At 36.4% G+C, this 16,060-nt stretch overlaps 1 protein-coding gene across 2 annotated transcripts in view; it reads left to right on the top strand.

The window, feature by feature from the left end:
- The window catches only part of LOC124721484 (PRA1 family protein 3), a 71,633-nt gene that overhangs the window by 34,068 nt on the left and 21,505 nt on the right, over nucleotides 1-16,060 (top strand). Inside the window, exons 3-4 of one of the 2 annotated variants that reach the window (XM_047246491.1) lie at nucleotides 1,120-1,233; nucleotides 8,717-8,803. In XM_047246491.1, coding sequence (XP_047102447.1) covers nucleotides 1,120-1,233; nucleotides 8,717-8,781 — 179 coding nt within the window. In that variant the 3' untranslated portion in view covers nucleotides 8,782-8,803. The remainder of the gene's footprint in view (nucleotides 1-1,119; nucleotides 1,234-8,716; nucleotides 8,804-16,060) is intronic. The other variant, XM_047246490.1, reaches the window with a different exon arrangement.

The following is a 16,060-nucleotide window of genomic DNA, read 5'->3' on the forward strand; positions in this document are numbered from 1 at the left end:
AATTAAATGAAAATAAGTAATCATCTGCCTGCTTTTTGTAGTTATGATTCCAGTAAATATGTCAATAAAATACACTAGTTTTCTAATCACTAGTTTTATGCCAAAAAATTTCTGTGTACATAATGTCCTGTGTGCATGGCAGTATACTGACTGAAGAAGACAATCTGCAATCCTTGTCTTAATTTTTCAGCTTTTTGTGGAAATTTTATTTGTGTAGTAAGGACTAGGTGCTAATGAGTTATTAAAGTAGCATACTGCATATAGGATTATAACAGATTTGTCTGTCTCTTTTAGTATAGCACAGCTGTTTTCATATTAAACATCCCAATTTCATTGCTGAAATTTATCAGTTCATGTCTTTTATGTACATATAACCATAATTTTTGTATTAGACTAGTTTAAATTAATACAGCCGCACACATTTTAAATAAAGTTATTTTTGTTATTAATCCAAGGGCAAACCAACATGTAGGTTGATAACAGCTTTACATTCTTAACTTTTAAGCATGTTCTGTCCTTTCTTCCCCCTCCCTTCTTTTCCTCTGTTTATCAACGTCACATTACATTTCACTTTCTCTTACTAGAGTTGCTTACTGGGCAGGTGCCTGCCATTTTCTGAAAATTTATATTTTTTTTCCTCCTCCTTTTGGTCATTGATCACAACAAATATTCATTTGGTTGTGTTTTTACAAAAGTATTGCTTTTACTGGAGGTACAGTTTCTATCTAGAGGGAGTACAGAAATTGCACTTGTCTGTTCTGGTCTATTATACGCATAGAGTTTTGCTTCTCCCCAATCTTGTATGTTTTTGTTTCTTGAACTGATATTGACATGCCATTATCCAATATAACTAACTTTATGCTGACAAATCCTTCTAAAAAGGATCAAAAATGTGTGGCACCCAACATAGATGTATGACAGTAATCAAACTTATTCAGTTGCTGCATCACTAAAAAAAAGTATCCATCCAAAGTAGTTTTGCTTGGAGATAATGTAGCCAGGTTACTTGAAAAAGCCAGTTTACTTTTATCAGTGCAGCTCCTTTTTTTTAACTTGTTGGCTTTAATTTTCCAAAATTTTCTTTGATGTTGTTACTAACTTTGTTTTTATTTCTTTCAGTAACATTTGTGCATGCATCTATGAGACTTCGAAACATGAAGAATAAACTTGTTAATACGATGGAGGCAATATGTTTGAAGAGAACACCAATGGGTGTTTTTCTGGAATCCATTGGTATGGATGTCCTAAAAACCTAAACATATATAATTTTTAAGAAGTTTTGTTGACCACTATTTCCATGTGGTGTGACAGCATTTTTATGTGCACAGAATTGTGCACTTGATGAACTTGCCTGTAGTGAATAAATTATATAACTGCTGTATTTTATTTAATATAACATTTTCTGTACCAAATAGTAATATTTAATGTATAACAGACTGAAATGCTGGAAATGAAATCAAGGTACTTTTTGTGGTTCAATAATTAAAATAACAAAGTTCTTGTCCATTAGGCCCAAAAACGAGCAAGAGTAAAAAAAAGGTCATGCATGCTTGAAATGATTTTAGTCTTTTGAAAATGTGTTTGTGCTTAGACAAAAGTTAATAAAATATTTGACACATTTTAAATCAAATTGTGCTACTAAGTAACAAAGGAGCCAATATCAGTGTAGAGGACTAAACCACATACAAGCTATGGTTTTGTTTCAAATTGTTCACAAGATTCGTAAAGTAGATACAGTATTAAAATATTCTTGCCCTTTGATAAAGTGCTTTGTGGACACTTTTAACCAATACTGAACATAAACTTCAGTGATTGCCATAATGCTTTCTGTGCAATGTTTTTAGTCTAGAGAAAAATGTCGAAGATAAAAATTGTTACGGAAATGAAAGTAGAGCCCTTAGGCACGACTTCTTTGCAGTAAAGTGTTATAGATATAGTAGAAAATTTTTATTTTTTGTGAATAGCACTTAAATCCGTCATTTGATTTTTGTGAAGCTTGGCTACCACTTATTTATACGTATGTCGAGAGAGCAGAAAGAACTGAGGAAACGTATAAATATGTTGATCTGTTATTTATATTGTGAATTTTGCTCTGAATATTTATCTGCAGAGCTGTCTCAAATGATACCAAAACAGGTTCTCTGTCAAACTTTTTGTATCATTTTCACAGTTTTGTACTTACTGAACTAGTGCTAGAATTTCACAAAACTTTACTTTTTATTACATATTAATGTCTTTAAGTTTCTTTCCTATAACAGTGTATCATGATGTTCACTTATTCCTCATGTCATCATTGTGCAATCAGAGTATCAAAGTGAGTTGATGGGTTATAGAAACCTGACAGAAACAAAAGTGTTAACCTAAAGGATATGTTGTCAGTCTTTCAAATATGTCAGTGCTGACAGTGTAGATCAGCAGAAGAGGAGAATTAATTTCTGAACAGAAGTGCATTTTTGAAGGCTGTAATTTTTTAGTATAAAGGTAAAAAATTTTGTCTGAATTGCACTGCTTGGTTTTGCTGCAGTATTTAGTGACACCACATCATTACTGTGCGCATAAAAAATTTAATCTTGATAGCTGCACAAACATTCTGAGTGAGGGGGGAGCAGCAGCAGACCTTCATGAGAGTTTTTGGATTTCCTGCAAGTGGTGATGTCTGTTTTTATGCAGATGTAACGTGTTTTTTTGTGACAATTTTTTGATTGAAATCATTGATTGCTTCTAGTCTGGGTTTTGAAAACAGAATTGTCATATTTTAGAAAATTCTTGATTGGTGAACAGATGAAATAGTTTTGTCTAAACATCGGATTCAGTGGCACAAAAGAAAAAGTGAAACACCGTCATTCGATGAAATGCTTGACATTTTAGTGTTTAGATGTCACAGCTGTAGAAAGAAATTAGGACACAGGTCAATAAAAATTCATGAAATAATGTTCTGGGAATGATATACTACATGTTGTGGAGGAAAGTTCTCGTAGATTGTAAATACTTTTGGATTAGAGGAGACCACACATGGAAAAGCAGAAGTGTTGAGTCATTGATAGGCACAGAAAAAAGAAAGAAAACTTGCTAATTTTTGGAGTAATCCTTTTTTGAGCTTAAGTAAAACAGCTCAAAAAAGGATTATTCTGAAAGCTTGCAAGTTTTTTCTTTCTTTTTGTGTGTGCCTATCTACAGCTCAATGCTTATACTTTTCGGTAAGTGCTCTCCTTTAATCCAAAAGTATATAATAATACTCCTAAATAACACAGTTCATAATTTCCACTTCATCTAATCAGAAATTTACGATCAAAATCTTCACATTGTGATGCATAAAAATGCTCACAAATTTTGAAATGCAGCTGTAGAAGTCAATAATGGTCTTAAACATATATTAAAAATATGTTGAGTGTGGATAATTCTGTGTAAAGTTAACTTATACCTTTTTTTTCAAATCTCCATGAGTCATATCTTAAGCAAGCTACCTTCTTTAATCACATAAAAAAATTGTGCTATTTCAATAACTGTATTTGACATGGGACTTCTTTGTTTTCCGTTATAAGTATGAAAAATATGTGGATTGAAGCTGTCAGTGGATTTGACTTTTGTACTTTCCATTTCTGTTTAGTTTGACATATGTGGCAATTCAGTCTGATGCCATTGATGGTTTTGTATTGAAACTTGTGTGTGTATGTGACAGTTAAACAGCTCTCTCATGATATCCCTTAAAAATGTTACTATTTTGGCACAGCTGAGATGTAAGAACTTGGCCAGGCTGCATTTGAATATTTTTGTGTTCAGCAACTGAACATAATGGGACTCCTTTGTTCCTCCAATTAGCAAGCTTATACTGGGCTTTGTATATCCATAATATTTGTTGTATTGATGTAGACGTACAGTGTACATATTTTGAATGAGATGTGTGAGTATTTTTGTATGTTCTGTGGAGTTCAAAACACATTTGAGATTATACAGAAAGTTTCTCATTCCTTCATTTGTCAAAATTTTTGACTGACTTTTTCTGAAGCTGTAATGTACTATGAAGTGAAACTGTGTACTGCATGTTTGAAGACTTACTTGATATATATATATATATATATATATATATATATATATATATATATATATATATATATATATATGTGTGTGTGTGTGTGTGTGTGTGTGTGTGTGTGTGTGTTTTGTACTTCTTTGTGTCTTTTGTCACATTAACAACTGGGCATGTTTTATGGCTGTGTTTATTTCTGCGATAAATCTTAAAAGTTCAGTTTATTTTCATTTTGACATGTCCCAGACTATCTTGAGTGTTGCCATGGTGCATTTGTTGCAGTCATGTGTAATTCTTTAATGTATTATTATAAACTGAATAACAGTAAGTAAAAGCTTTGTTGGTGATGTTTTCATAAAGGTTATATGTATTGCCTCACAGCCTAAAAGATGGAACAATAAATTAATGCCAAGAATTAATGCATTTGTTTCACATACAAATCCAATAAACCTTCTTCAAATGGGAAGTGGAAATGTTTTTATGGACACTCTCTCTCTCTCTCTCTCTCTCTCTCTCTCTCTCTCTCTCTCTCTCTTTTTCCCCCCTCCCCCCCCCCCCCACCTCTCTCTCTCTCTCTCTCTCTCCTCTCTCTCTCTCTCTCTCTCTTCCCCCTCCCCCCCCCCCCCTCTCTCTCTCTCTCTCTCTCTCTCTCTCTCTCTCTCTCTCTCTCTCTCTCTCTCTCTCTCTCCCCCCCCCCCCCTCCCCCCCGTCTCTCTCTCTCTCTCTCTCTCTCTCTCTCTCTCTCTCTCTCTCTCTCCCCCCCCCCTCTCTCTCTCTCTCTCTCTCTCTCTCTCTCTCTCTCTCTCTCTCTCCTGGTATACTGTGAAAATGTTATTTGGAAAAGACCTTTTTAGAGCTTCCTGTGTACTTTGTCAAATATGGTGTTAATTAGAGCCCTGTGATTGAACATTGTTAGTCTGTTGTGAAATATATGTCCATATAATTAACATGTGCAATTCCACCAAATTATTTTAATGAAGTTATCACTTTGCATGTTTTGCTGTAAAGTAATGTCATACTGCATTGTTGGCTGGAATACCCCTGATGGGTTGTTAAGAAACCTAACTGGAAAGACTTCTCTTCCTCTCCTAGGATGACATCTTTCCTTTGCAAAATAAGAATATTGTGTAATGATGCACTTCTGGGTGTTCAGCTGAGCTCTTTTTTGCACAATACCTCCATGAACAACCAATTCATCCTCTTCAGGTGCTGGAATTTATGCTTTTGTGTGTACTCACAGCACTTGGAGAAGACTGAGTCAGTTGTCAAAGTATTGTACATAAAATGGAAATGACAACTCTGCTGAACACCCAGAAGTACGATTCACTGTAATGGAGGAGTTGCGATGCAGTAGCTTTAATCTGTTCCTTTAAGCTGGAGTGGAAATGATTGTGACAGTGGTAGTTGTGATAAGTTGGAATTGTTAATAGAACAGTTTTTAAATGATGGCAAGTTATCACAGCAATATTTAGCAGAGTAATTGAGTACTGGTCTGTGTATTGAAATGAGTAATATTTGTAATTTTATACTGGATTTGACTTTAAGTACTGCACACACAACTTTCCCTTTGCAAAATTGGACATAATTTGAGGCAGTTGGGATACTGATATTGTTGCCAAATGCAGTCATTGTTGGTATATAGTTCAGTAACAGAAAGCCACGTTAAGGTTCGATTAAAATTCTAATATTTGTTACACATTTGTGTGTCTGATCTCATTCGTGCAAAACAATACCTTATCTTATGGCAGAAATTCCAGATGAGAGTTAAATGGTAAGTGTAGCTAGACTACGAAAGAAGTAACATAAAGATCAGTATTAAATATAATATCTAGTGATAAACAGAGCAGTAACTTTCAAAAAATTTTGTACCAGATTTATTGAGACTCGTGATTGCAGTAACCACTTCTTTTACCGGATTTGGATGGTGATTAGTGTTACTATATGATGATATAACAATTCCGGAGATCTGGATTGACATGCTACTGGTATAGGAATGATTCTGAACATAGTGGGCTGACTAGTGGCAGCGAATTTGGTATATTGACAAGTAATATTTTAAGACAACAGCAATATATTTTTGATCTGTGCTAGCTGAATGCACAGTGCTATGACTGTAGTTTTGCCAGGGTGGAGTTTGTGCTGGGTGGAGTGGGAGGAGGGATGAAGGAAATGATGAGATGATCACCTGTCTGTGAAGGTATCTACGAAACCTTCAGCACACTGGGAAAGGAAATTCTTGCCACTACAGATGTGCTGTCCAGACTTTATGGGAGTGATTTTCCTTTTTTTTGTGTGTGTGGAAGGGAAAACAACTATAGAAATGCAGGTTGTGTTGGTAAGACAATTTGGACTCATTATATTTAACTAAAAAAAAGTGTCAATAAAAGGGAGAGGAGAAAGTATCACGTGGACAGAATTACGAAATGGAAGAAGAAAAGGGTGCTGTCTGTCTCCTACCCTTCTCAACCTATACTTTGAAAATATGATAGACTACTGCTCACTTGATAAGGGGATGAAAATTGGAGGAAGAAGAATATGGTGTTTGAGGTTTACAGATGTCACCACCCTTTTCGAACAGATGAAAAAGAATTACAGGATATGGTGGATACAATTGAAGTTACAGGAAAGATTTATGGAATGAAAATCAGTACCAAGAAAATGGAATTTTATGGCAATAGGAGGAAATAAGAGTAAAAATAATACTGAATGGAGAAATATTGGAGCATGTGCAAAGCTTTAAATATTTTTGAAGCAGGATAGAAACCAACTCGAAGAGTGACAAGAAATTAAAAACATGAATAGCAATGGCGAAAGAGACATTTATAAGAAAAGGAGAATCCCCTGCAGCAATATGGACAAAGATTTAAGGAGAAGTCTAATACAATGTTTTGTTTGGAGTGTCCTGCATGGTGCTAAAACACGCACAGAAGAAAGAAAGATGGAGCAAGGTGTGAAGCTTTTGAGATCTGGACATGGCACAGGATGGAAAGAATGACATCAGTTAAAGAATAAGCCCATCATTTAAGTTGGATGGATAGTAAGAAATATAGAAGTACTGAGAAGAGTAGGATAGAAAGATAATTAATTAATGGATTAGAAAGAAGGAAATTAAACTGGATTGGATGCCCTTAAGTTGTGGTTTGATAAGTGAATGGTTATACAGAGATAAGTATGTATGTAAATGGCATCTCCCATTATCTGTAAAACTTTTATGTTGAGATATTAAACTGTGAAAACATTATTTTGTGTGTAACATACATTGTTCCCTGACGTAGTAGTAGTTGTAGGAATAGTAGTAGTAGTAGTAGTAGTAGTAGTAGTAGTAGTATTCTGCATTTTCCACAGCTGCTTTGTATAATCTTTCTCATTAAAAGTACAAAGTATGATGGTGCAATAGTTCAGAGTGGACTCTGCTTAGGAAGGAGCACAGTTTAAATCCCCATTAGACTATCTAGATTTATATTTTCTCTAAATCACATTTGGTGACTAGCAGGATGGTCCATTTGAAAAGGAAGTGTTTGTGTAAGCTCCCTAATCTGGTCCTAAGTACTCAGCTTTGGAGTAGTTTATTGTTGAATGGAAAGATTCCTGCACATGCCATATAGTTCCACAGTCTTCATTTGTTCAACTTTTATAAAGAAGCACACAATGTTGCCTGCATGGTTTGTCACAGGTGTTAGCTAGTTGTCACGTACATGGTTCAAACATTGCTATGTAGGATTTGCTAAACTTTTAAACCTGTTCTCAAATAACAACTGGGAAATATTTAAATAGAATATGATTTATAGATTATTGACCACAGTGTAACCACTAAAGAATGTGTGTATGATAAGGTGCTTTCTTTGGGGAGTGTCTGCACAGACATGTAAGGAGGGTGTAATGACAGACTGTAATCTGTTAATTATGTACAGTCACAGACTATGAGAGTATGGAGGTTCAGTTTGAAGTATAAATGAATAGTATAAGATACATAGTGTTCTCGCATTTGAACACAGTATTTTTCTAAACAACTTCCATCCTCAACATGTCCTAGTACTACTTTGTAAACCTTCTATATAAGTGGTCGTATTATTGGCTGATGTCAATGTAAATAATGAAAGATCGTGAGTGCTCCTCATCATGCGTAATTTGATTACTTAATGTTATGTTATTAACTCACTTTCCATTTCCACAACTTGTCATTTTTAAAGAATCCTGGCTTAAAAATGAACATGTATTCACATCATTATATGTATGTTGATATCTGATTGTCACCAATTTATGTCAAAGGATTTTCTTGCTGCTGACAGTAGTACTTCATAATGTGACCTCATCAAAATATCACCTATCAAGGGATGGCAGTAGTACACCCATGTTCAAAGAGTAGTGCAGTTTTACAGGTCTGGTAGAAAGTAGTAATTTATCACTTAGAAATTTCATATTTACTCACATTTTACAGTTCTTTCAAACACATTACATTTACAAATCTTAAATTGGTCCCAAGTGAACTAAGGCTCTTCAGTAATTTTTGTAAGGCAGACATATAATATTCTCACAAAATTTTGCTGTTGCTTATCCAGTCTGTTAGTTATTCTGTAACAGCTTGGTTTAGGTCATTGGATGTGTTCTGATTGAGTGTTCATCATTGTTTCGTAGTTTTTCTGAATTTTCATTCTGCATGAAAAATCAGCACATCATTTCACTTTACAGACAAGTTCACGAGTGAAATGAGTGGAGAGGCGCGTACAAAATTGAAAGATGCAAAATCAAAGTAAATATGGCAATGACTGTAGAAAGGTATGAGACATTACATCTTATATTACTACAAACATATCAAGAGTGAAGGCTCTCCAGGTGGTGGACATTAATAAAAATTTAAGTGTAGATATTATTAGTTGCTTTAAATTCAGAGTTCCTCATTTGACAAAGTCATTACATATTTTGCAATGAGTGCAGTTGTTGATTAGTTTATAAGATGTGGTAAATTAATGATCTTGTTACAAAGTTAACAGTGAATTCGATGTGTATGAGGCTGTATAAACATCACAAACAAAAATTACAATTTATAATAGCATGTGCCCCAAAAAATACAGAATTAAATTCTTCTTGCGGATCTATAAGCCATTTAATTACAGATTTGGTGTTGGTGCTGATAATGCCCAAGATATTAGCCATTTTTTCTGGAGACATGGTAGAAAAGCATTGTTTGTGTGTTGTTTTGCGCAGAACAGTCAGATATCCTTTATTTGCTCTTAACAGATTTTGATGACTGTAGCTGCTTGTAGGATATATGAAAGCAATGATATGCTCTGCTGGAACTGGAAAGTGGCACACCACCAAGCACCAGTCTGATATTTATCAAACTTTGTGTAAGTGTTAATGATTGAATGGTTGAACTCTTTCCATTCAGAAATGATGTCCATCATCATCAGTAATCTTGTCTTGAGGGTTTTCTTGCCACACCTTAACTGACTGGAAGCTTCTTTTCATGCCTCCCCCATTGCATACCAGACATGCTCTATGGATGACATATCAAAGGACCAGGCAGACCAGTCAAGGATCTGTACATTCATCAAGGCACATGTGTTAAGAACTTTAGTGTGGGGCCTTGTATTTTTATGCTGGAATATGCCATTTGGTACCCTTATCCTAGAGAGTATATCAGGTTTTACCACTGCCACGCATTCAGCCTCCCTTCAGCTGCCAAATCAGTCCTGTTGCTTTGCTGCTTCCTGTGACCTTCCCCCAGCTCACCTGCACACAGGTTTGCAACAGTCTACCTTATTTGCTAGCATAAAAGATGCACCTTGCTATTTTAAGACTTTTTTTAGGGAAAAAGTTTCAATACATCTACTGCAACACAGTTATATATGTGCTTGACATGAAACATCTGGACAATATAAATAGGAAAAATTGCTCATCTTTTAATTTTTGTCTTCAAATCCTCAAAATTCATCCTCCGAATTGAAAGAAGAAATACTTGAAGCTGCCATGTCAGAATCTGAATCCTTGTACAACAAATTATCAAATTATCCTCTGTACCATCCAGTGCATTCCTGATTCCACACTTCGTAAATCATTTAATCATTGTTTCAGTTTTCATAGTGTTCCATGAAGCCTTGACAAACTCACAAACTTGAGAAATGCTAGGTCTCTTCCTCCTTCCTGACAGTTATAGCGTGCTTTTAAAATGTGTAGATTCAATCCTTCTGTTCCACTCCTCCTTCATAAGTCCCTTAAATGATCAATTGATACACACTTGTAACAGTTGACGTAAACTAGTTCTACATATACATCTACATTTATACTCCGCTAGCCACCCTATGGTGTGTGGCGGAGGGCACTTTACGTGCCAGTTATTACCTCCTTTTTCTGTTCCAGTCGCGTATGGTTCGCGGGAAGAACGACTGTCTGAAAGCCTCCGTGCGCACTCGAATCTCTCTAATTTTACATTCGTGATCTTCTCGGGAGTTATAAGTGGGGGGAAGCAATATATTCAACACCTCATCCAGTAACGCACCCTCTCGAAACCTGGCGAGCAAGCTACCACGCGATGCAGAGTGCCTCTTTTGCAGAGTCTGCCACTTGAGTTTGCTAAACATTTCCATAACGCTATCATGGTTACCAAATAACCCTGTGACGAAATGCGCCACTCTTCTTAGGATCTTCTCTATCTCCTCTGTCAACCCGATCTGGTACGGATCCCACACTGATGAGCAATACTCAAGTATAGGTCGAACGAGTGTTTTGTAAGCCACCTCCTTTGTTGATGGACCACATTTTCTAAGGACTCTCCCAATAAATCTCAACCTGGTACCCGCCTTACCAACAATTAAGTTTATATGATCATTCCACTTCAAATCGTTCCGCACGCATACTCCCAGATATTTTACAGAAGTAACTGCTACCAGTGTTTGTTCCGCTATCTTATAATCATACAATAAAGGATCCTTCTTTCTATGTATTGGCAATACATTACATTCGTCTATGTTAAGGGTCAGTTGTCACTCCCTGCACCAAGTGCCTATCCACTGCAGATCTTCCTGCATTAGTTAGCCCTCATGGAATTACAGTGAACAGAGTCTTGAATTCATTCTGTCTGTTTTTAATGACTTCTGGTCTGTGAGAAGTAACTGATCCCATATTAACAGGGCAGCTTTCCTCAATAGGCCTCCAGGTTGCCTAGACCAAATTTTGTCTATCCACAACCTCATTCCTCCTCCATCCATCCATCCAGCCTTTATTGTGTTCATAGACAAATACTCCTTTCAGCAATTCTTCCTTAGGAAGCATCTTCCTTCTAAAAAACCGAAAGTGGTGGTAATTGAGTTCCGTCAGCACAGCTGGATAAAACAACTGTGTAGAGTTTTAACAATAACACTTTTTGTGCCCTTGGAATCCACAGTTCTGTTAGAAGGCACATCAAAGGTTAGTGGAGTCTCATCCATGTTCTCAGTTTGTGAGAGTTCAAACTTATCTCTTTTCCTTGCGTTAATGACGAATCAATGAAATTCAACAATTTGTTCTTCATACTCAGCTGCCATCTTCTGCAATATTTTTGTCTCGGTCACATGTATAGTTGATACCTCGTCATTAATCATGAACACCATGATGTTGATCCAATAAAGTTGACAATCCCTTTGTTAGTGGATATTGCTTTTGCTTGATGAATTATCATTTTTGTAGAAACTGAAATTCTGACTTGTCTGTTCTCTAAACTCCAAGTATTGAGTTCTGCTTAAAGTTTTGATCATTTAACAGTCCACTTCTCAGATTATATTTACTGTAAGGTGTTTTCTTTAAAACATCTTCCTGTTGCTACCAAGTTCTTGTTTTTCAGTTGAAAGTGGCCTGAAATGCCTTTCTACTGCCCTGTTTCCATGCTCCTTTTTGCATGTGCAGTCACTTGCAGCTTAAATGCAACAATATAGCAGTACCGTTTTTTAGCCATAGTTTGCAAATAAAACCACAATATAGGTATGACCCAAGTGGATCTCCACACTGAACACATCAATAACTTAAGCCTGAATGAGCAATATAAAAACTGTTAATGCTGGGGCATGTGCAGCCACTGAATTCTATACAAATGGAACGCTCAAAATTTGCAGGGAAGCTAACAGTGAATTGCCTTAGGTCAAAACACACAAATTTTGAAGAAATGGAGTTTATAGGTATCTATCTTAACTTCCTAACAGCGTATAAGACTCGTCCAGTTTTTACATCTATTTTCGAAGGAAAAAAGTGCATCTTCTACACTGGCAAATACAGTACTGTCACTAGCAGAAACGAGACACTTTACTGAATGCTACCTAATGCCACTCGGTATCCTAGGTGGCTCTCTCTCCACACCATGCAAGTATCTTCTGTCCGTGGTACAGTGTCAAAGTGACACATGGTGAGTTGAGATGTAAACCCAGCCTCCAATATTTTGTTCCTGATGGTCTGTGGTGACACTACCTGTAACCTACCTCGATTTCAGCTGTTGTCATCTGTCTATTCATCAGAACCAGTCAAACTACCTTCTTACGGTGTACTCCTTTTGGAAGGACCATGCCTGCACTTCGTGCTGCTACACTGTCGGCCAAAGTCCATCTTGACATTACTCTTTCTACAGTCATTGTGCTATGACCAACTGCCTGTTTGATTAGTTGTGATGTTCCCATGTCCATCTCACGGATGATTCAATCTTTCTCAAAGTCCAAAATGTGGCAGTAAGCCTTATGGCACATCATCTGGTGTGCTTCAATGTGGTGATCACCTGAAAAGTTCCAGTAATGTCACACGTAATGACAGTCGTGTACTCATGCCATTCACCTGCAGGAATGGTTTTTTTCTGTACAGAAGATAAGCTTACATAGGAATGAAATTTTAACGAATCTATTCCAAAAGCATGGAAATAGTAGAGCATGTTTGGCAGTCATGGGTCGTGTTCGTGGTGTAACAATTTCCATTTCTGTCATTACATTTTTAACAAGTGCAGAAGCTGCTATTGTTTTATTTTTAAGTAGCAAGTGGTGAAAAAACCTGTAGTCAGTTATATTCATGAATTAGTCTGTAGTGAAAGCTAATCAATACACATATGCAGTGTGTTTGAATTTCACATTATAACAAAAAAGTTTACCATACTATATACATAAAATAAAATGGTATACCTGCATGTTTATATAAATTTGCATACAGCTGGCTGTAAAAACTTAGTAGCTGATGAATGGCATCAGTAAAGATGTATGCATAAATTGACAATTGTATGTTTTCGAATATGGTATCTTATCTCCAGCTTTTTTAATGTAATTTTTAAAGAATTTCCTGATCTGATTGCTGATGCCTTAAAATTCCACAAAGTTTGCAATAGTACAGGCCATAGTACTGCATATTTCACTTCAGGTAAACTGTTGGTTTCCAGTTTGAATTAAAAAGTTGCAAGAGTAAAATCTGATAGTCAGAGAATGAAAACACAATTACAGGATACTACTAGCTTCTTCCATGTTTTTGTTAAGATTAAACTGCTGCAGTTTAATTAATAAACTCTACAACTTACCTGTAATGAAACTGGAGTCATCGATATAGAAGATAGCAGACTTCCCAAAGAAGTTACTCTCATTCTACAGTAGAAAATGAACAGGTTGAGGATACACATGCAGGAACTACTGCTGTTAACTTTGGAAAGGCTTTGGAACATTTACAGGAAATAGGGTGCTTAATAAAGAAAGGATAGATTTTAATATTTAATTATAAACAAAGCATACATGATCAAAATTATGCATGTATTGACAGAAAAATCTTGATTTTCATACTGGTTGTACATCAATACATTCTATGTGAGTGCTGTATGTAGCACTACAAACATCAGACTAATATTCCATTTCCTATCCATGTCGATTGGTCAGGCCTTGAGAAGTTCTTTGTGTTGAACTGAGACAAACTTTTTATTTAAATAAACCTATATTTTAATTCTGCAGAAGGAAATCTATGTTAATGTGATTTGAATTTGGAGTCACCCCATCAGCTCTCCCATCATCTTAAAATTCTTATGTTAGTGTATCAGTGGGGACCTTGTAGTGGGTCTGAAATGAAGGTATCTGTCTCTTGAGACAGTTAACATTATACAGGAGGTTTTAGAAAGAATATATGTATTTTGAACACCTGTATTTATTAAACTGTAAGACATGCAATTATGAAACTTGGGATGCACATTTACAAATCTCTCAAGTTTAGATTATAGATGTTCAATATGTCCTCCACAAGAAACATGTACAATATCACATCAATAGTTGAATTCCTCCCATACTCTGATAAGCACGTCCATCGTCACTGATGTTACTACAGTACAGATCCAGTTCAAATCTTCTAGATTCTGCGGTTGTGTCGGTGCATAATGTCCTTAATGAACACGCCCACCACCTCCCCTCCCTGGAAGAAGTCGCAGGGTGTCAAATCTGGCAATTGTGGAGGCCAGCTGAGAAGTGCTAACTCTCCTGCTGTTTGATAACTCTGTAGAGTTTTATTCAGACATTCACACCTTGGCGACTTCAGTGAGGGAGAAAATGAATTGCTGAAAACCGAAGTTGTCCTCATTCATCCTGAGAAACAGCCAGTTATAACATAGAAAGATACTGCTGACTGTTTCTCATGTTACCGTTCAGAAGAATGGACCATAAAGAGAGGAGTGGGATATTGCACAAAACACATTGACATTGTGTGCGTGTGCATTCTGTAGGTGCTGAATTTGAACATCGTGTTTGTTACTTCCCCTGTATGGGTGGAAAGTCACTTCATTACTGAACACAATGCATTGTGAAAAAGTGTCATCATTGCCAATAGCATTCTGAAGCTCATCAGAAAACGCCACAAGTTTGTGTTTGTCGTCGTGACAGAGAGCCTGTAACAGTTGTAACTTGTACAACTTCATAATCAACAGATTTCTCAAAACGTGCCAAATTGTTTTTTTAGACACTTGTAACTCCTGATTGGTGTGATGAGTCAATTTTTATGACTATGTTGGAAAACGGTTTGAATTTGTGTGAAATTTTCATTGGAAATATGAGGGAGACCAGGATTCTTGCCTCTACATACACAACTTGTCTACAGACTGTCAATACTGTTTGTGAATGTTCAATCCATTTGCAAGCTCAGTTTGATACCTCAGCCTGAGAAGCCTTTGCATTATAATTATGGAATTATACTTCACAAACTCAAGAACACAATATCATTTTTCCTGTGGAGTAGGTATTTCGCAGTGGCAACGGTATTGATTATAAACTAGGCAGTGTAATCTTTCCTTCAGTAACCAAGGTGTGGTGCAATGCTCAGTAGTTTTCACAACATAGTACTTTGTAATACATGTACTGCTTTTGAAACACCCTGTATTTTCCTCTTATATATATAAAACCTCACTGGCTGTTGGGATAGACTTTATTGAAAAGTAAGGTGGATCTGGTAGAGACTCAAAAGGTGTGTGCACAGGTAATGCTTCCACAAGACGTAAAGTTGCAGTGAATAGCAAGAAAATAGTTTTAAAATAGGAAGGAGACATCCGGAAATTTAATACAACATAATGGGAATACAGGTAGTGTGTTATTCACAAGTGGTGTTATGATAGCTGTTGGTCTCCACTACCACTTATTGAGGAATAAAAATTCAGGCATGTGTAAGAAATTGTGTACTTTCAGCACTGGGTTAAAATAGTGATGATGCCAAACGCTGGCCTATTGGCACTTTCATGGGCCCTATAAAACCAGCAGCGCAGGCTCAGATGTCAGTTGTCTTCCGACAGTGCTCTGGTATCATATGTCGTACCTATTGTTGTTCAGCTCCTGATCTTGATGCATCTAGGCTTTCGATTTGGTTTACTCTTCGGACTACTTGTTCTGTCATATCCGTCCATAGCTGTTGTTGTCGTCTTCATTGTTGTACATAGCTGTTGTCTTCCTGTGGTTTTGGTGACTCACCTTCGATACTCTCGGCTGGTTGGCTAGCCATACAAATAAATAAATAAATAAGTCCCTCTGCTTCAGTGTTTGAAGTTCCTGTTTTTCTTCTTCCTCCTCGTGCATT

This window comes from Schistocerca piceifrons, chromosome X, assembly GCF_021461385.2.
Source record: "Schistocerca piceifrons isolate TAMUIC-IGC-003096 chromosome X, iqSchPice1.1, whole genome shotgun sequence".
Classification (NCBI taxonomy): Eukaryota; Metazoa; Arthropoda; class Insecta; order Orthoptera; family Acrididae; genus Schistocerca; species Schistocerca piceifrons.